The sequence below is a fragment of the Rhinatrema bivittatum genome, chromosome 10 (assembly GCF_901001135.1).
Source record: "Rhinatrema bivittatum chromosome 10, aRhiBiv1.1, whole genome shotgun sequence".
NCBI lineage: Eukaryota > Metazoa > Chordata > Amphibia > Gymnophiona > Rhinatrematidae > Rhinatrema > Rhinatrema bivittatum.
In genome coordinates this window covers 4,767,797-4,788,766 of record NC_042624.1, presented here as the reverse complement: position 1 = coordinate 4,788,766, position 20,970 = coordinate 4,767,797, and the positions used below count along the sequence as shown (strand labels likewise).

The following is a 20,970-nucleotide window of genomic DNA, read 5'->3' as shown; positions in this document are numbered from 1 at the left end:
AGCCAGTTGGCCTACGGACTCCACAAAGGTTCTTGGGATTCATGAACTATTATTGCAGACTACTACGCACTAGCTGCTCCACTCACCACCATGACTAAGAAGGCATGTGACCTCATGGAGTGGAGTCCAAAAGTCCAGTCTGCATTCCAGGCTCTTAAAGAGGCCTTCTGTACTGGCCCATGTCTCCGCCATCCGGACCCGAATCGTCCATTTATAATGGAGGTTGTCACATCCGTCATTGGTGCCGGAGCAGTTCTCAGCCAATACTCTACAAAGGGAGTCCTTGTCCCATGCTCATTCTACACCCATAAGTTCTCTCCCACAGAACACAATTATACCATCGGGGACCGCAAATATTTGGCCGTGAAGCTCGCCCTCCATGAGTGACGCCCCTGGCTAGAGGGAGCACAGCATAAATTCACCATTTACACAGACCACAAGAACTTACAGCATTTGAAAGAGGCTCAGCTTTTGAACGCACGACAGGCCCGCTGGGCTCTCTTCTTTGCAGGTTTCAATTTTGAACTGTTACTGTCCGGCTGAGAAGAATCTCCGTGCAGATGCCTTGTCACGTTCGGTAGAGCCGGAGGATACCCTCAAGACTCCAGCTCACATCATTGATCCCACGTGTATTTCCATTGCAGTGACTAACACCGTTCCAGCTGGTAAGACAATGGTGCCTCATCACCTTAGAGAGCAAGTTTTATGTTGGGCTCACGACTCCAGACTCACTATCCTGGTCAGGCCCAAACCCTCAAGATGCTCCGCAGACACTACTGGTGGGCCAGTATGGTAAAAGACTCCCGAGACTCTGTAGACTCCTGCCCTGTCTGTGTCCAACAAAAGCTTCCCTCAGGATGACCATGGGGGCTTCTTCAGCCTTTCCAGGCACCCACTGAACCCTGGACTAGTCTTTCTACAGACTTCATTGTGGATCTGCCCCTTCCAAGGGGCACACTGTAATCTGGGTCATAATAGATCGCTTCTCCAAAATGGCCCATTTTGTGCTTTTACCTGGCCTACCATCGGCTCTTGAACTTTTACGACTATTCCTGAATCATGTCTTCCATCTCCATGGATTGCCACAGGAGATTGTTTCAGATCATGGTCCTCAGTTCTCTGCAAAGTATTGGAGGTCCTTCTGCAATAAATTCAATATCACCCTAAACCTGACCTCCGTCTACCATCCGCAGGTCAATGGCCAAGCCAAGAGGACCAACCACTCTCTGAAGGCCTTCCTCCAGTCCTACATTAATGACCAGCAAGATAACTAGGTCAACCTTCTCCCATGGGCCGAACTATCACACAATACCTACATTGCGTCAGCCACTGGGACATCTCCATTTGCAGTGGTTTTTGGTTGGCAGAGTGCCATCTCCTGTCCGGAGGACTTTCAGTTCCTGTTCCTTTCCAGTGGTCTCCGGTATACCCTGTTCCGGTCTAGCTCAGCTTTTCTCCTTGAGCCGTGCATCCTTGCTCTTGGTGGGCACACTTCTCTGCTACCTCTCCAGGAGATCTTCTGAGGCCCATCTAACCCTAGGCGGTCCGGGTACCCAAGGGCTCAATCTGTGGAACCACCGGACTGTTATTGGTGAAGCTCCAACTTGCCTCTGTTTCCTCGAGTGCTTCGCTTCTTAGCGGCAGGTGCCTTCTGGGACCTCTCTGAAGGCCGTACCAATCCTGCACCAGGCCAAGGGTCCAACTCCAGTGCAACAGGTACTTTTTCAAATGCTTTCTGAAAGTCCACATACACTATATCAACTGGCTCACCATTAGCCACATGTTTATTCATGCCTTCAAAAAAATGTAGCCATAATAGTGAAATAAGATTTCCTTGACTAAACCCTTATTTTCCTGCACACTCTGTTTTTAATGTAAACCGGTATGATTTGTATCTGATACAAGAATGTTGGTATATAAAAATGCAAAATAAATAAATAAACCCATGTTATGCTTGTCCAATTAAACTATGACTATCTATATCAGTGGTTCTCAACCCTGTCCTGGGGACCCCACAGCCAGTCGGATTTTCAAGATATCCACAATGAATATGCATGAGAGAAAATTTGCATGCTGTGGAGGCAGTGCATGCAAATGTTCTCTCATGCATATTCATTGTGGATATCTTGAAAACCCGACTGGCTGTGGGGTCCCCAGGACAGGGTTGAGAACCAATGATCTATATGTTCAGAAATGTTGTTCTTTATAATAAGTTTGATCACATTTTCCCTTCACTGAGATCAGGCTCATGGGCTTTAGTTTTCTGGATCAGCTTTGGAACCCTTTTTAGAAACCGGTATTACATTGGCCACTAGGTACAGTAGCTGATTTTAATGATAGATTACATATTAATAATAGGTCTGCAATTTCAGTTTTCAGTTATTTCGATACTATGAGATGTATACCATCTGGTCCAGGTAATTTGCTACTCTTTTGTTGTCAATTTGCCCTATTACATCTTCTAGGTTCATTGAAATGTGTTTCATTTTTTGAATCATCAAATATCACTTCTGGGATAGATATCTGCCTTATAGACTCATAAGTTGCCATACTGGGTCAGACTAAGGATCCATCAAGCACAGCACCTGTTTCCAGCAGTGGCATATCCAGGTTACAAGTATGTAGCAAGTACCCAAATGTTAAATAGATCCCTTGCTACTACAGGCAATAATAAGCAGTGGATATTCCCTATGTCAACTTGATTAATAGCAGTTTTTGAGCTTCTCCTCCAGGGACTTGTCCAAACTTCAGTGAAAACTGAAGCAAAGAAAACATTTAATCTGTTTAAAATGGCTTTGTCCTCTTTTAGTGCATCTTTTATCCCTCAATCTTCTAATGGTCCAGCTGACTCCCTTGCAGGCTTTTTGCTTTGAAATATACTGTAGCTAAATACATTTTTATTATGAATTTTTGGTTCCACAGCAAGCTTTTTCTCAAATTTTGTCCTGGCCTTCCTTAATGCTTTGCATCTATCTTGTCAGTGCTTATGCTGTTTCCTGTTTTCTTCATTTGGATTTTTTTCATTTTTTGAAAGATGTTCTTTTTCTAGAATATCCTATCTTTCCTCACCTTTAAACCATGAGGACATTTGTTTGGCCTTCCTTCTACCTTTTTAATGCATAGAATATATCTGTTCTGAACTTCTAAGATGGTATTCTTGAACAGGGTCCATGCCCGATGGATGTCTTAACCTTTGCAGTTACTCCTTTCAGTTTTTTTTCCACCCATTTTTTTGTAGGGCTGTGCATTCGTTTTGAACAAATGCTCAATCCGCAACATAAGTCCCTATTTGTTGCATTTGTGGGGTTTCAAAATGTATGGTGAACCCCCACGAATGCAACATATCATTAATGAATAAACCCCCACCCTCCTGACCCCCCCCCCCAAGACTTGCCAAAAGTCCCTGGTGGTCCAGTGGGGGTCCTGGAGAATTCTCCATCGGCTGCCGGAATTCTCCATCGGCTGCCGGTATTCAAAATGGCACTGATAGCTTTTTCCCTTACTATGTCACAGAGGCTACTGGTGCCATTAGTTGGCCCCTGTCACATGGTAGGAGCAATGGATGGCCGATGCCTATGTCACAGGGGCTACTAGTGCCATTAGTCGGCCCCTGTCATATGGTAGGAGCGCAAGATGGCACCAGCCATCTCAAGGGTAGATTAAGAAATTGAGGGAGCAACTGGGTCAGCTGTTGGAAGTCAGATGCACCCTTTTCTTCCTCATGAACACTTTAACAAAGCAATGCAAATGCCCAAACAATATCATTCCTAGAGGTGCGTACCTTTGATGGAGCAGTGTTCTGCTGCACGCCGGACTTTATGGGATGCTCACTCCAATGACATGGGAGGAATCCGTGTCGCAGAGTAGGAACATGTTGATCAGACCAGATGGAACCCCTCACTGCACTCTCCCCGTAAAACCCAGTTTTAAGCATGTAAAACTTTTGAAAATCTTTTGAAAATCAGGCCCAAAGAACATTAGAAAAATATAATATAATATGCCCATCCTACTGTTGAAATAAGGTAGAATACAATCTGGCACATCTCCACTGGGGCTTACGCCTCCTTTGTACCGGTATAGAAATAATTTGCTTTCTCGGAAAATCTCTCCCAGCAGACATCGCCTAGGATATTTGTCAGCAGCATTGTTAGGAAATTGGTATTATGTCAGTTTAAGACACATTATTTGATATCTGTCACTGTATTTTCACAGAAATTGTTATAAAGTTAGAGTTCCTTAAAACAGATCAGACTGAATGGAAGCATGATGTGCATAAGATGAGTTTTATCAAGCAAGATTGTTCTTTTCTTTCGGTGACTTGTACAATTCTTGAAGTAGGTTAATACATTACAAATTGTGCATAAATCAGTGTAGAATGCTGAATGTTTTGACAGGAAGTGAAGCAGAAGAAGAAAGCTGATTCTACTATTATGTCCCCTGTTCATAGGACACTTTAATGTGACTTTCTGTTGGGTGAAATCTAAAAACATATTTTGTGAACTTTAAGAGTCATTTGAATGTATAAATAGTGATTTCCCAGCATAAATTGATTGTCTGAAAATAGACTGACTGTAAGCATGATGATCCACAGCATGCATACTGTTAGCTGCAGTTAAGGGAAGCGATCCATGGGGGCACTTTTTGGGTGGGATTATAAAATGGTATATTTAGGTTGTTTTTCATGTCTAAACATATTATTTTCCATGCTACAAAGGAAAAACATGCATGTACTTTCTCTGTGGAATTTGGTACAAAATATGGGTAAAATACAGCTGTAGATTAGACTTGGCCACAAAGAATAGAGTTTGAAAATTGCTTCCTACAAGAATAATCAGTAAGATGCTCATGTTCAAAGGGGTTTGTCTGACCAACTTTGGAAAAAAATTGAGTTTTACAGTTTTGGTCCCTCATCTAGATATATTTTACTCAGATAAACTGGAAGTGTCCCAAGGACATTGCCAGAGCAGAGATATACAAAGTTAACCAGATAAGTTATCTGACCAATCCTGGAAATGCCTGATAGGAACGTGTATCCAGATTATTTTAAATTTAGTCAGCCATATTCAAAATATAGCCTATTAGGTTGACAATAAAAACCCTTTATGGGTTCATAGGTTCGATCTTCCAACCCTCAAAATCAATAAAAATGTCAGGCACAATGCCCAATCCCCATTCCCCCTAAGCTTCCCAAAATAATTTATAAATGTTGCTGGCCATAGAACCCTAGAAAATTCCGCACCTCCTCCTCCAATTAAGAAAAATACCTGGGCTGGCAGCTCCTCTATTTTCCTCAGTTGTCTGCTCTCTAATTCCTGAATGATGCCCCTTTCAATTAATTGCCTCCTTCACCTCACCATTAAACCATGCCAGCAATCATTTGGTTTTCTTGTGACCCATTATAATGCACAAAACATACCCGGTCTGGGCCTCAAGGATGGTAATTTTAAACTGTGTCCACCCTTCCTGAAAGTTTCTAACTTGTGAATTGCTCCTTTCAGTTTTTTTCTAACCAATTTCCTCATTTTATCATAGTTAAGTGCCACTGCAGTAGTTTTCCCCAGTATTCACACCAGATCAAATCGTATTACACCATGGTCATCACTGCCAAGCAGATCCCACCACCTTTTATCTCTTGCACCAGGTCCTCCTCTTTACCTCCAAATTTCACATTGCCACTTTTGTACTTTCTCCTAGCAAACATGAATTATGCATCTTTAAAAATGGCGTGGGCCATCCAGTGCTCCTGCCATGTGACAGGGTCCGGCCAATGGCACAGATACCCTGTCACATGGTAAGGGCAAAGGGCCATTGGTGCCATTTTTATTAGTGGCAGCCGACAGCCCGAGAGCAGGAGATCGCTCCCGGGAACCCCACTGGACCACCAGGTAATTTTAAAATGTTTTTTTTTTGGGGGGGGGGGAGCTAAGGGAGCTGTTTTAAAGTGTCGGGTGGGTTTTTTGTTTATCAGCTCAGGCGCAGCCAATTTTAAAACAAAAACCCGATCGGGCCACACGAAAAAAAATTCACGATGTCAATCGAACCGATTGCGGTTCTGATTCACATCTCTACTAAATACTTCCAACCTCCAACCTCCAACCAACTACCAACTCATCTACTCTTATCTCCTCTCTTCAAATGATTTACACACCCTCAAAGAGGCAGCTGCAGTAGGCTGATATATATAAACAATAAAATTAACATGCCATGCATAAATCAACGTGCATGATGTGTAAAATCATATGTGACGCGCTGACACTACAGGCGATGCGCTAATGCAATGTGCTTATCGAAAATTGTGATGTGGTACACAAAAAATTACCATAACCATGCCAATTTTTTTAAATCATGAGTGCTATTTCTGCTATATTTATAGCATTTTGATGAATCTAGACTTAAATTAGAACATATCTAGCTAAGTAATGGTGGCTGAATATCTGGCCCAAATGAATGGGTCAACACATAACCAGATAACTAGTTATCTGGCTAAATAGCCTGCTAAGTGATGGGTAGGTCAAAGGTGTTGTAAGGAGGTGCCAATTAAGCCAGATAAGTTATCCGGCTGGATATTCAGTTAGCTGGATAACCTATCTGGCTAAATCTGATCAGGCCATTGGGCTGTCCTGAAGTTAGCAGGATAAACTGGTCTGCTAACTTTATGATAGCCGGGTATATTTAGGGCTGTTTCTGCCCCACTGAATATACAGACTAACTTAGCTGCATAATTCTATCTGGCTAAGTAGCCAAACTGCACAGTAGCTGAATATTGCCCTTAATGGGTTTAAGTTTCAAAGTTGTTTAGGTGCATAAAAGGCTGTGGCTCAGATTGCATAAATGTACAGTATTACTTTAACATGAACTGCAGTGAGAACTTAGGAGAGGCAGAACTTTTTTAACTTTTTATTTTAAAACATGGGCATTACAGCAGACACAAAAACAGACAACTTATAGCAATATCAAGAAGTCTCAGGTAGCAAGGTAAAGTGCATTAGTTTCAAAGACCCTAAAATCCCTTGTAGGGGTCACATAAGTTCCCTATAACTAGAACAAGCCAATCTAATAACAAGGTAAACATATATAGGTTTCTATGTATGGTTCCTATTCCAAAAATCCCAATATCCCTTCCAAATCTTATCATAAATTACTTGTACGCTAGCTGCTCAATTAAGGCAATCTCATGAATTTTCCTCTTCCAGGCAGCCACAATACGAGCTTGCTTCTACAATAATGCTATGGTTGGTGTGCCTTCTGGCATGTATTAGGTGACCAGTCAGTATTCTCGTAGAGGTAGGGAGGGACCTATTGGTCGAGTTGATCTGAACACAGAGGTCATGTACATAGAGCTGGTCGGAAATGGAACTATATGCCGGGTCGTTTGCAAGGGAAGGTTTAGGGATTTGGTGTTGGGATATGAGAAGTTTTGGAGGTGTTTAAAGCAAGGTGGAGATTTGGGAGAAGGGTATTAATGGCAGCTAGGCATTTCTCCCAGAGTTTTAGGGATTCGGATAGCGAGTCATGAATCTGTATGATGATTTGGACATCATTGGCATAAAGGGAGAATTTGAGGCCGAGGTCAGATAGAAGCTGGCAAAGGGGAGTAAGGTAAATATTGAATAGGTTAGAAGAGAGGGCGGACACTTGAGGAACTCCATGGGGGAGGGTGTAATACGTGGATTTCTGGCTAAGTGGGCTGGCTTCACAAAGACATATCACACAGTAAATAACTACACCTTTTTCATTTGTGTTAAGCTGTGCAACTTGGCTTTAGCACACTTTGCAATGATTTCACACAGCATTTTTAGTCTTTTAAGCTACCTACCACCACTGGGAGGGGGGAAGAGAGAGAGAGGTAGAGACTAACTATAAGGCTCTCATAGTAGTTAGGTATTTATACCTCTATAGGAGGCACACCTAGTTGCTCGAGGTGAGGTTTAGGTATTTGTGTAGGGGTTAGGGGCCACTTTGACATTCAGAGTGAGACGTATGAACAGAACAGTTCACTCTTGTGAAGATTTGATGTCCTTTGGAGTGAGGAAGCTCAACCAAAAATAATATTGGTAAGATGTTCTCTCAACCTAGCTTGATGTTACCCAGGTAGAGTCCATCAAGCTAGGTTGAGAGAACATTTATTTTATTATTTTTATATACCGACATTTGACCTCATTTGAGATATCTCGTTGGTTTACATTCAGGTACTGTAGGTATTTCTCTATCCCCAGAGGGCTTACAATCTAAGTTTTTGTACCTGAGGCAATGGAGGGTAAAGTGACTTGCCCAAGGTCACAAGAAGTGACAGCAGGACGAACCCTGGTCTCCTGGTTTAGAGTCCACTGCTCTAACCACTAGGCTACTCCTCCCCCCCTCTTACCAATCTCAGCTTTGGTTGAGTTTCCTCACTCTGAAGGACATCAAATCTTCATAAGATTGCACTGTTCTGTTCATACTTCTCACTCTGAATGTCAAAGTGGCCCCTAACCCCTACACTAATACCTACACTTCACCTTGAGTAACTAGATGGGCCTCCCATAGAGGTATAAATAACCAACTACTATGACGCCCTTATAGCTAGGTTTGTTCTCTCTCTCTCTCTGTCCCCCCTCCCCCCCCCCCCCCATTGGTTGTAGGTAGGAATTACAACAATCATGGCACTTACTGAAAAGGGTGAAAAAGTTATCACACTCTGCATTAATACCTTTGTGAAGCGCTAAGATAGCTTATTTATCAGAAAGTGTGCTATTACCATAAAATATGCCCCTCTTCCTATTGCATGTGATAGTTTGATAAATCTAGCCCTTAGCTTGATAAGGCTGAATATTGACGAGACAAGTATCTCTATCTCATAAATGCCCCTGTCCTGCCCCTCACTTAGCTGACTATTTAGCTAGATAGTTATCTAAGTGGTGGCCACTGAACACAACTGAATATTGAAAAAGCACCACTTACCTGAATAAGTCTAAACTTATCTGGTTAAATGGCTCTGAATATTGGCCTCTGACAGCCTAACTATCTCATCAATCTGCGATACAGCATGTACACATGAAAATGGATGCACCAAGATGTATGCTAATACTTTATAAACTGTACAGCCAGAGCTGCATAGTTTATAAAATACTGCATAGTTCATCCAAAAATATGTGCCTATGTTTCAGTACCCATGAATATTTCCAGTGCAAGAAAGTGCATACCTTTTCTACCTATTTTATAAATATACATGCATATATTCTGTGTGTAAAAAAAAACCAAAAAAAAACATATATGCATAATATCGCCAATTTATACTTGGTGGCAAGTACACATTTGTAATGTATGTGCGCATACTGTTTTTAATATCCTTACATGTGCACATACTTGAAATCACCAGTTGGCAAATACCTCTGCCAGATCCCCTAGACCCTCTAGCATTTCACCCTGAACACCCATCCTAAAATATATCCGTGCATGTATGCTAATTATAGGAAGATATGTACGTTTTACGTGTGAAATCCCTTTGAAAATTGAGTCCTGTGTGTTTGAGTTACCCCATGTGAGTTATGACCGCCGAAGAGCAGATTTAACTTTGTGAGGGAATGTGTGTGCAGACTTGGCAAATTACCCATGAGGTTTCAAAGCAAACTTATGCCAGTAAGTTTGCTTTGAAAATACTCAGCAAAGTCTGTGTGGCATTTACTGCTGTGCAGGCTGTTATAAAATCATTCTCAATAAGGGCATTGGCTGGCTCACCTGGTATCATATTCATGCCATCTGAACTAAATAACTAAATAAACTATAAAGTTTTGCTTTCACAATGACCCTTGTAAAACCTCCACTCCCTCTCAGGTGCAAACGTAGGGCCTCATTGACTAAGCTGCGTTATTGTTATTTAGCTGGCAGCGCCACACGTATTTAAGGCCTAGATTCCATCATTCCGCTATAAATACAGCAGAATGATGAGCCGTGAAGAAAAAAAGGGGCAGGGGGGTGATGTGCACCAAGCCGCATTGCGGCAGTGTGTTTTCACCCGTTGCGGTTGCGCCGCGGCGCACACTATCACCCCATAGCGCCACCGTAAAAGGTGATGATTATTTCTGGCGCTACTGCCAGTGATATCGCCCACAACAGTACCAGAAACAAAAATCTTCCTAACCCCGCCCAAACCCCACCCTAACCCCTCCTCTTTCCCTCCTTTAAATGTTAACCTCGCCATGCGGTCGCACGTGATAAGACGTAATGCACGCAATAAGGCTAATGCATGCTAATCAGCTCATCGACAGACTAAATGAGCAAATCAAGTAACACAGCTTGTCTGAAAAATCGCAAAGCAGTGTTAATTGAATGGAAGTTATCCACAAGTCAAGGGTTGCAGCTAACTTCCCCAGGAGCATTGGGACATTAACTAACATGGCCCTGTCTCAAAGGGGCCGATGGCCTCAATTAATCCTCTCCCCCCCAAATCAGTAAAATACCATGGGGGATCTGCATAGACTCCTTGGCGCACCCCCCCCCCCACCAACCTTGGAGGTAGCCTTTGTTGAAAACTATTTAAAAAAATGTTTTAAAGTCAGTGTCAGACACTGCCCCCTCCCCTCCTGCCCCTCAGCTTCCCCCCTCCCTTAAAAAAAAAAATCTATCCTCTGATAGCCTGAAGCACCACCCTCTGGACCTTCCTCACAAATGTGTCCCTGGTGGTCCAGTGGGATCCAAGAACATCCCCTAGATTCCAGGCCAGTGGTGACTACTTTTCAAAAGAGCACAGCTGGTCCTTTCTTCCAACACATGATGGCTACTGATTTGTGTGTAAAGGGTGCGAGAGGAGGGTAGACTGGAGTGAGAAATGGGTACCCCCAGCTCCCGTGAGCTGGATTCTTTTTATTGGAGGTTTTTGGGGGTTGGGGGTTGGCCTGATACGGCAGAGGGGTGGGGGGAGTTTATCTATGTGGACTCCTGGGTTTTTTTAATGACTTTCAGATGGGTGAAGGGTGCTTACTCGAGGCTGAGTGTCCCCTGTAAGCCTATGTGGTCCCACAGTCCCGAGACTGCCATCATACTTTCTCTGGGGGCATTCACTACCATGGGGTAAAATACTGCAGAACTCACAAAACCCTCAGGGTCATTTATCAGGGCTTTGTGACTCCTTGAGGAGAAATACCCTGGTGTAGTGAATGAGCCCCTTAGATCGTGAGTCCTCCGGGGACAGGGAAATTCCTACAGTTTGATTTGAAGTGGCTAGCCAGAAATCAAACATTTCAGATAACCTATGGACTAGCTGATTCTATATTATTTAAAACCAGTGTAACTGTTCTGTGTCTTCACTAAACTGAAAAGGGAACTTAGCTTTGGAAAACTGGTCACAGATGTATTAAGTTAGTCTATTGAAAAGCTGTCGCCTACAATTTATTTGTTTGACCCATTTGCCTTTGTATAGAAAGACTTGAATGGAACTGACTTTCACAAAACAAAGCAAACACAGAGCTACTAGTGAATATTCAGTTGTTTCCCAAAACTCTGTCACACGTACACACATACCGAAAGGTAACATTTTACATGTATGTAAAGAGGTCATCGTATGAGGATGAAGGATGAAGGGAAAGAAGCTTAAAAGAAAACTTGGACAATACCTTTGCACTGAGAAGGTTGTGAATACTTGGAACCTGGCCCGTCCTAAGGCCAACTGGTGCTCCAGGTAATCTGGGGGAGGGTGGGCTAGCCATTGGTTTTGGGGGGGTATTAACTGCAATGGGTACAGTCCACCTCACATGGTGTGATTGACCGGCCTGTCGGGGTCCCTATCTGATCACATATCCACAAGCTAGTGACAACGTAACGGCTCTGGAGACCTCCTACAGCTACAACGGTGGCAATGGTGCATTGGGACCGCACTCCCTGATGACAAACATTGGAGACTCCTGGGCCTGGCACCCCAGAAGTTCACCCATCTCACCTGCCCCTTCTGACAGCGTGTACCAATTTCCAGCGGCAGTTATAGAAGGCAAAGCAATGACAGAATTCAAGCATGACTGGAATAAACAGCAGACATTAATGGTGGAGGGAGAGCATAGACGGCAAATTAAGTATGACCGGTGACAGCAGGAACAAATAGGCCGACTAGGGGTATCAAGTGAAACCTTTATTTCTGACATCTGCATTTTTTTGCTTGACTATTGCAGTGTCAGCATAGAGGCCAAAGATTTCACAGGCTCAGACGCTGAATTACCCTCTCAGCCCTAGAGTTACACCTTCCTCAGTAGACTTCAGGCATATTGACAGGGAAGAGTGGATAAGCTTGTGCTGCCGCTGCCCGATTTAACTGTTCTAGGAATAAATTGAGGATTTTGGTTCTTAGTGCTGGCAATCCAGCACCTCCCAAAAACACTGCATTTAAAAAAAGGTATCAAAGAAAGGAATAGAATGGAATCATATGATACAATAGAGTAGTAAAAGAAAAATGTCTCTCTGCTGAGGTGGACAGAGTGATCAGATTTCAGAGAGAGTTGCGTTAATGCTATGTACTGATATACTTTCTTCATTTAAAAGCTGAGTGACAATTTTAAGTTTATTCCTCTAAATTTAGAAATATCTTTAATCTTTGTTTCTATAAGTTTGTTCTCTGCATTTTTGGGGATAATTAAAGTCACTATTTCCACTTCTTATTTATAGCACCATTTACTCACTTCTTATCACTGAAAGAACAGATTGGCAAGTAGCAGTCACTGCAGTACAGACAATTATTTTTGTTTGGCTACACCACAGCAAAAGCAGACTTTCTTTTTTTTTTTTTTTTTTTTTAATGCCGTCTACGATCAATATATATTTTCTTCTGCTGTTTTCTTCCATTTTCCTCCCAGCTGCTGTCCATCATAATTGGTTTCTCTATATTACCGTGTTGGAAATTGACACTAACTGCTAGAAGCGAGATTGCAATTCCAGTGTTTGCTTTCTCCAGCGAAGCCCTCACCGTTTCAACTCTGTATTCAACAGCACTCAGCAATGTAAGGCTGATGCAATCCGTTCCCTGCCAGAAGGCAACTACTTCTGCAAGCTCTCCATCTAGAGAACATTGCTAGTTACGAGGGCTTAGATTCTGAATCCAACTGGGAATGCAAAGATTTCAAACTTAGATTTGTATAACTGGATTTGTAAACTAATCCCCTCTTCACTTGTTGAAGCAATTACATCCAGCTTTGAATTAAGGTTTAGGCCTTTTTTTTATTTTTTATTGTAGAAACAATTTTCTTGCTTTCTTTTATGCAGGTCTTCAAGTCATTCTGCCCGAGTACCTGCAGGAGCGTTTTGTTCAAGCAGCCCTCAGTTATATTGCCTGTAATTCGGAAGGGGAATTCATCTGCAAGGCCAACGACTGCTGGTGCCAGTGTGGTCCTAAGTTCCCAGAATGCAACTGCCCCTACATAGACATCCAAGCCATGGAAGAAAACCTGCTCCGCATTACTGAGACCTGGACCATATATAACAAGGAGTTTGAGGAATCAGGTTTGCGTTGTTTTGTTTTTCCTTCTAATGTAAAACAGAATTTGCCTAAGAATCAACCTCGTTAAGGAGGTTCGATACAGAAGCCAATGCCACTTAAGGATCTGAGAGTCCCTCTCCAGGTACAGCCGCATACAGCTGAATAGTTTTTCTGTTCTACAAATGCTGCCATCTCAGTTGTATGAGTAATTCAGATTGGGTTTCATAACAGTCGAACCTTTCATGCTAAAATGTGCACTGAATCTCCAAGCTCTTTAAAGAAATAGAAAATGGTCTTTCTGTCTTTAAATGCTTAAGTGTCCCAGCATAGTGATGCAAGAGGAAAGTAACTGAAGTATAATATTTCTTTTTTGAACAGCAAGCAACTGTAGTTGGTAAAACTATATTACGTAGTAATGAATCTAATGTAGCCACCTTAACCCAGAATGTTCTGTCCTCTGTGGGCTGTGAATGCTTTGAGAAGTTTATGTGGTAAATAATAAACCTCATTAGCAATATAATATTATAGTGTTTGTTTTTTAAATTATTTAAATACCATCAGGGGGTTTAGTATACAGGGTAGGGATGAGCCGAAAAAAAATGTTTTGGCTCATTGATTCATTTCATTGAGAATCCATATTTGTTTCATTAGTTTCAATATATACAAAATTTGTTTCATTAGTTAAATTTATTTTCCATTAAAATATTCTTGGCTCCAGAATAGTAATTTTTTAATTGTTTTAATTTTTTTTAATGTTTTTATCAATTCTAATGAAATTTGTGAGAAGAAATCTTCAGAAGGGTGAAAGAACTACAAGGTATTTAGAGTGTGATAAATGGCATCAAAAGTGGCATAAATAGCCTAAGGCTCCGCACAGGGGGTACCAGGCTTACAGGACTGGCAGGAGTTCTCTAAAACAATGTCAGTGAAGTAAAGAATCGGCAAGAGGAGGAAGAGCACCACAAGGTGGAAAAAGAGGATGCCAGCCCACAATAGTGCCATGAACTCTTCATGGCATCATGAGAGGCAAAGTGGCATTGAAAGTGGCATCAACACACTAAGGGGCAGGTTTTAAAACCTATGTGCGCGGCCTACATTTGTGCACGCTACCTGGCGCATGCACAAATGTACGCCCGATTTTATAACATGCGTGTGCAGCCGCACGCATGTTATAAAATCCGGGGTCAGTACGCAACGGGGTGCACAGTTGTGTACCTTGCAAGCGCCGAGCCCTAGGGGAGACCCGATGGCTTTCCCCATTCCCTCCGAGGCCGTTCTCAAATCAGAGTGGCCTCGGAGGGAACTTTCCTTCACACCCCCACCTTCGCCCTACCTAAATCCCCCCCCCCCACACACACACCTTTATTTTGTAAGTTACGCATGCCTCGCTGCTGTGCCGGAGGTCTCCGGCCCCGTCCCGCCCACGCCCCGCCCCTTTTTTCAAGCCTCGGGACATACACACGCAGCGGGGCCTTTTGAAAATTGGCCCGGCGCGCATAGGGCTTTGAAAATCTGCTCCTAAGGTACCATGAAAGGAGAACGAAGCAGAAAACGTGGCAGGAAAAATCCCAAAGGCACAGGTAAACGGACCAAGAGTCAGAAAGAGTGGTATCAATGTGAATGGGATATTTAAATAATAAACATTATTATAAATATTATTACCTGTTCGCTGGGTTGTTGGGGCCTGTGGCTGTGCCTGCCGAGTTGATGGGGCATAGAGGCCCAGCAAAAAAAATTAGCCAGAATAAAAAATATAATAATAATCAGGAGGCCGAAGAGGTTTGGGGATATCAGAAAGGCCGAGGGAGTGTAACTGCAATGTTTTGTTTATTATTATTATTTTTTTTTTTTTGGCTTGGGAGAGGGAGGAGCTGGAGCTGCTTCAGCAGTGCCAGCTGAGTTTGAAATAAAAGTGACAGAGTGCTGTCAGCGAGCCGAGGTGGCTGAGTGTCGGGGAAGCCGGAGCAGTCATCTAATTCATCTAATTACTGCCGCTCGGGTTTCCCTGATGCCATCGCTGCCTCGGGGAGGGGCTGTATGAGTGCCACAGGAAGACAGACTGAGGGCTGCTGTGAGCTTCGGGACCCAGAGCAGTGGCAATAGGTGAGAGCAAATCCCCGCTATGGGATTCTGAGGGGCTGATTGGCTACTGGGGAGAAATTTCCCCGCATCACCACATGAATGCAGTGATAAGCAACAGCAGCCTTGGGGACACTGGCGTTGCACTGTATGGGGACATAACATACATGTTATGTTATGGTGATGGTGATGATCACCGGATCATCACCACGATGATCACGTGGTGATGATCACCGGATCATCACCATGACTCTCGAGATCAAAGAGCACCCACCTCAATCCTTCCCGAAAACCACAATCCAATTCAAGAAACCGTGCTCCACAGACCTCCTCAGCAATCAGCTCTCCAAGGAATTAACTCAACTGGATCTTTCCAACGCAAGCGCAGCTACCTCCTCCTGGATCAAGATCACCAACAAAGTTGTGGAACTAACCTACCCGACCACCAGAAAAGTTCTACAACCCTCACCAGACAACAGGAAACCTTGGTTCACCCCAGAACTGAAGTCCCTCAAACAAGAGCTAAGAAGTAAAGAACATAGTTGGCGAAAAAACCATCCACCACTACTCTAGCTGCTTACAAATCCCTCCTCAATGCCTACAGGAACGCCATCCTCAGAATAAAGAGAGATTTTTTCTTTAAAAAAATCCATCATTTCATCTTTGATTCGAAAGCACTATTTTCTTACGTCTCAGCGCTCACTAAACTATCCCCTCCCTCTATTCCCGACGACCAAGCACTTAACAAAGCCACTGAATTAGCCGAATATTTCAAGAAAAAAATCACCAACCTGACCGACCCCCTTACTACATCCAATCCCTTGCCCCCTCTCCCTCTCTCAACCCTACCTCAACAAAACATGAGTTTTGAATCCTTTGAGTCCACATTATCTCTTGAGATAGAAAATATTCTCAAGAAACTGAAACCCTCCTCTCATCCGTCGGACACAATACTGACTAACCTTCTCATCTCCATAAGGAATACTATTTCAAAGCCAATTTCTGACATCATAAATTGCTCTCTAACTCAAGGTCTAGTTCCTAGGGATGTGCAGAGCAAAATTTTATGTTCATATTTTTTATGTCCGAAAGGGGGTCCCACTTGCGACCAATATGGACATAAAAAAAATCCAATGAGTTGTGTATATGTACATATGTGCAAAAAAAAAATTTAAACCCCCTCACCCTCCTTAATCCCCCCCCCAGACTTACCACAACTCCCTGGTGATGGAGCGAGGAGTGAGGACGTCATTTCTGCAATCCTTGGCGAGAAGCATGTGACGTCGGTGGCACGTCGAGTGACGCGGCGTCACGTGATTCCCGGCTCGTTCGCTGGCCAAAAGTTCTTTTTGGGCCGAACGAGCCGTCCGGCGCGAACGAGCCGGGAATCACGTGACGCCGCGTCACTCGACGTGCCACCGACGTCACATGCTTCTCGCCAAGGATTGCAGAAATGACGTCCTCACTCCTCGCTCCATCACCAGGGAGTTGTGGTAAGTCGGGGGGGGGGGATTAAGGAGGGTGAGGGGGTTTATATTTTTATTTTGGCTCAACAATCGCGATTTCCCACATATCGAACATATCTATGTTCGATATGTGGGAAATCCGATCGTTTATGTCAAATCAATTTTTTAAGTAAAAAAAAAATATGAGTTGCGTTTTACTAATGCGGTCAATCCGAATGCACACCCCTACTAGTTCCTGACCAGCTACAGCTGGCAACGGACCCAGCTAACTTCTGCCCAATAGCCAACCTGCCTCTGATTGCCAAACTTATGGAAAAGATAGTCAACAAGCAACTCTCTGAATACCTGGAAGAAAATAACATACTCGCCCCTTCTCAGTTCAGCTTTCGCAAATCGTTAAACACAGAATCCCTCCTTATATCTCTCACGGACACCATCCTAACAAACATGGAAAAAAAACAAACCTATCTCCTGGTTCTACTAGATCTCTCCGTGGCTTTCGACACAGTAAACCATGCAACATTATTAGATCGTCTCGCAGACATAGGCATCAAGGGAACTGTACTCAGCTGGTTCAATTCCTTCCTGTGTAACAGATACTTCAAGGTCAGGATAAACAACAAAGAATCACATCCTGTCCGCTCCAACCTGTTTCATTGTAAACCGGTTTGATATGCATTTTATGCAGGAAAATCGGTAAAAAAAAACTAAAAATAAATAAATAAATATGAAACACTTTGAGAAGGGATCTTGTCAGGAAGGGTACAAGATATACGAAACTTTGAGAAGGAATACAAATGGGCGCTGAGAAGGAGGAATGAGCAAGCTAGTTGCGAACAAGGGACTTATGTTCCTGGAAAAGCTTGGCAGAAAAGCCAAGTTTTGAGTTTCTTTCTGTAAGTCGAAGGGCAAGGTTCTTGTCAGATGTCTGGAGGGAGCGCATTCCACTGTGTGGGGCCTGCTGTAGATAAGGTGCGCTACCTTAAGGAAGTTTTTGCTGGGGGGGCATAGAGTGTGCCTTTGTATGCTCTTCTGATGGGTCTGGATGATGTATGAGGACGCAGTTGGGAGCTTTAAGAGAGCGGGATGAGGTTGTGCATGGCTTTATGGATAGTTGTGAGAACTTTAAAGAGAATCTTGGATTTAATGGGCAGCCAGTGGAGGTTCTTAAGGATGGGGGTGATGTGTTCTCTTTTGTTGGTGTTGGTAAGAATTCTGGTGGCGGAGTTCTGAACCATCTGGAGGGGTTTGATGGTGCTGGCAGGGAGCCCAAGCAGGATGGAGCTGCAATAGTCAATTTTAGATAGGATGATAGATTGCAGCACCATACGGAAATCATTGAAGTGAAGTAGTGGTTTCAGCTTTCTAAGGACTTGCAGTTTGTAAAAACATTCCTTTGTGGTGTTTACAAATTTTTTTTAAGTTTAGCTGGTTGTCAAGAATGACGACTAGATCTCTCACTTAAGGAGATTGATTTAACTTTGGGATGGTTGATAGAGGGGGGCCTGGTGGATTGAGAAGACCGTTGTTGTCATCTTGTGAGATTATGAGGATCTCAGTCTTGTTGTTGTTTAGGACTAGGTTGAGGCTGGAGAGCAGATGATTAATCGATTGAAGGCAATTTTTCCAGTGTGTCATGGTTTTGTATAAGGATTCTGTGATTGGTATGAGAATTTGTACATCGTCCGCATAGAGGTAATGAATTAGCTTTAGATTAGTGAGTAAGTGGCAGAGCGGGAGAAGGTAGATGCTGAAAAGAGTAGGTGAGAGGGAAGATCCTTGGGGGACTCCCTGGTTGGAAGAAAAGGTGAATGTATTAAGTAATACTATGACCGAGTTGGAAAATCAAATAGTGACTAATAGACAACAAATATCCGGAATACAAACGGTACAATCTGCAATGATAAGAGAAAGATCTAGTTTGGCTACAAAAGTGGAGAACTTGGAAAACTCGATAAAGAATAGGAACCTGAGGTATATAAATTTTCCTCAGGTCCCTTTAATTACTCCTCGAGATATGTTTAAAAGGTACCTATTGGAAGTATTGCAAATAGAGGAGAATGCCATACCACTGATTACTAAGGTTTTTTATTTACCTAAACCTAGAATAATACAAGGACAATCGGAAGGGGCATTATCAGTGGAGCCTATACCGAATCAATCTTTGGATATATCAAACATTCTGGAGACTTCTGATTCAGATTTGGCGATACCTGCTACGTTGATAGTGACGCTTGCTCTGGAACATGATAAAGAGTGGCTACTTCGATTGGGATTATGTAATAGGACTAAGATATTTCTTCATTGTAATATTAGAGTGTTTCCGGATGTCTCGCAGGAGGCACAAAAGAGGCGGAGGGCCTTTCTATTATTAAGACCTCAGGTCTTACAAATTGGGGGGGTGTACTATTTGAAATTTCCATGCAAATGCATAATAAAGTACAATAAAGTTCACTAGGATGGCGCTGCTCTCTGCATTGGTGGAGGGGTGGAAGGGAATTGGGGCCGGAGGGTGCTGGAAGCCAATAGAGACGGGTGGGAGGGAGAAAAAAAGGGGGAAAAAAAATGGATAAACTGCGTAGCTTGCTGGGCAGACTGGATGGGCCATTGGTCTTCTTCTGCCGTCACTTCTATGTTTCTATAATAATAATACTTATATTTTCTTTGACCCCCCCCCAGTTGACACAGTTTCTAGTGGGGAAAAATGTGGTAACAGCCTTACCAAGTACAACTGTCCCAAGTTCCTCATAGTTTATTTTGTCTGTGTATCTACCCAGCTTTATTTCTTTATTGTAGCAAATATATTTTTATTTTCTACTTTTCTTTAAGTTGAGTATATTCTGTCCCCCACATTGAGGACTTTATACATTGATAAAAATAAGATGTATTTGCCTAGAGCGGGAATCTTTTGCTGTAAAAATTCTGTTATCTTTGTATTTTCTTTCAAGATGTAATCTTGTTAAAAGTTTGAAATGCATAAAGAAATAATAAAAAAATAAAATGAAATAATTTTAAACAAAGCAAAAAGCTAAATAACATTAATAAAAGTTAAATTATTTACATAAACATAAATATAATTATATTAGAAGGAGCACATATATCTTGTTCCCATCCCGACAACATCACCCATCCTCTTTGTAGGTCCGGATTTCCAGGTTCAGGTCCCTCTCTAAATTTGGTATTTATATCATTTGTATGTTAACCAGTTTTATTAAGGGATGTCAAACTTTTCTCGTTTAATCTCATTTTCTGAGCTAATTAAGGTTGTTTCTGGGTCACACTGCACCCTATTGTATTCTATTCATTTCTGTAGATCAATGATGGTTACTTACACAAGCTGTATTTCATTTACTCCCCATTTATTATTGTTCATATTCCTTTTTGTAGTTAACTGTTGTTCTCTGGACCAATTCATAACATAGTTATAATAGTTTCAGTTTTAGTTTCCCATATCCCAGTTTCTTGTATTCTCTGTTCCATGTACTGCCTCCATGCAAATTCTTTGTTCTCAGTTTCAATGTAAACCGATTTGATTTGTATGTCATACAAGAACACCGGTATATAAAAATAAATAAATAAAATAACTGCATCGGGTCCTTAGGCAAGCTCCCGTGCATTGTCTGAGTGCAAAGCCCCACAGATGGTTCGTTAACATGGCAATTTTTATGGCAGACATGAGGAGAGGCTGACACATAGGGGGTTATTTTCTAACACGCTTTATGGCCTTTTCGCACACATTAAGGTGTTTTCACACGCGATGCTAATTTGGAAAAGGGGAAGGAATTAGGGGTGAGATGTCTTATCAAAGTGGGCTGGCTTTGCAAAGCCATATTGCACAGTTTTAATGCTGGAAATAACTACACTTTTTTCAACTGTGTTAAGCTGTGCGATATGGCTATATTACAATTTGTGATCTTTTTGCAAATAGCTTTTTAGAGCGTGAGAGAGAGAGAAACTAGCTATAAGGCCCTTCTAGTAGTTAGGTAT

The 20,970-nt window shown here is 42.5% G+C and overlaps 1 protein-coding gene across 2 annotated transcripts in view; it reads left to right on the top strand.

Moving 5' to 3' along the window:
* The window catches only part of BRINP3 (BMP/retinoic acid inducible neural specific 3), a 714,331-nt gene that overhangs the window by 452,583 nt on the left and 240,778 nt on the right, over nt 1-20,970 (top strand). For both annotated transcript variants that reach the window (XM_029618365.1, XM_029618366.1), the window contains exon 6: nt 13,225-13,461. In XM_029618365.1, coding sequence (XP_029474225.1) covers nt 13,225-13,461 — 237 coding nt within the window. The remainder of the gene's footprint in view (nt 1-13,224; nt 13,462-20,970) is intronic.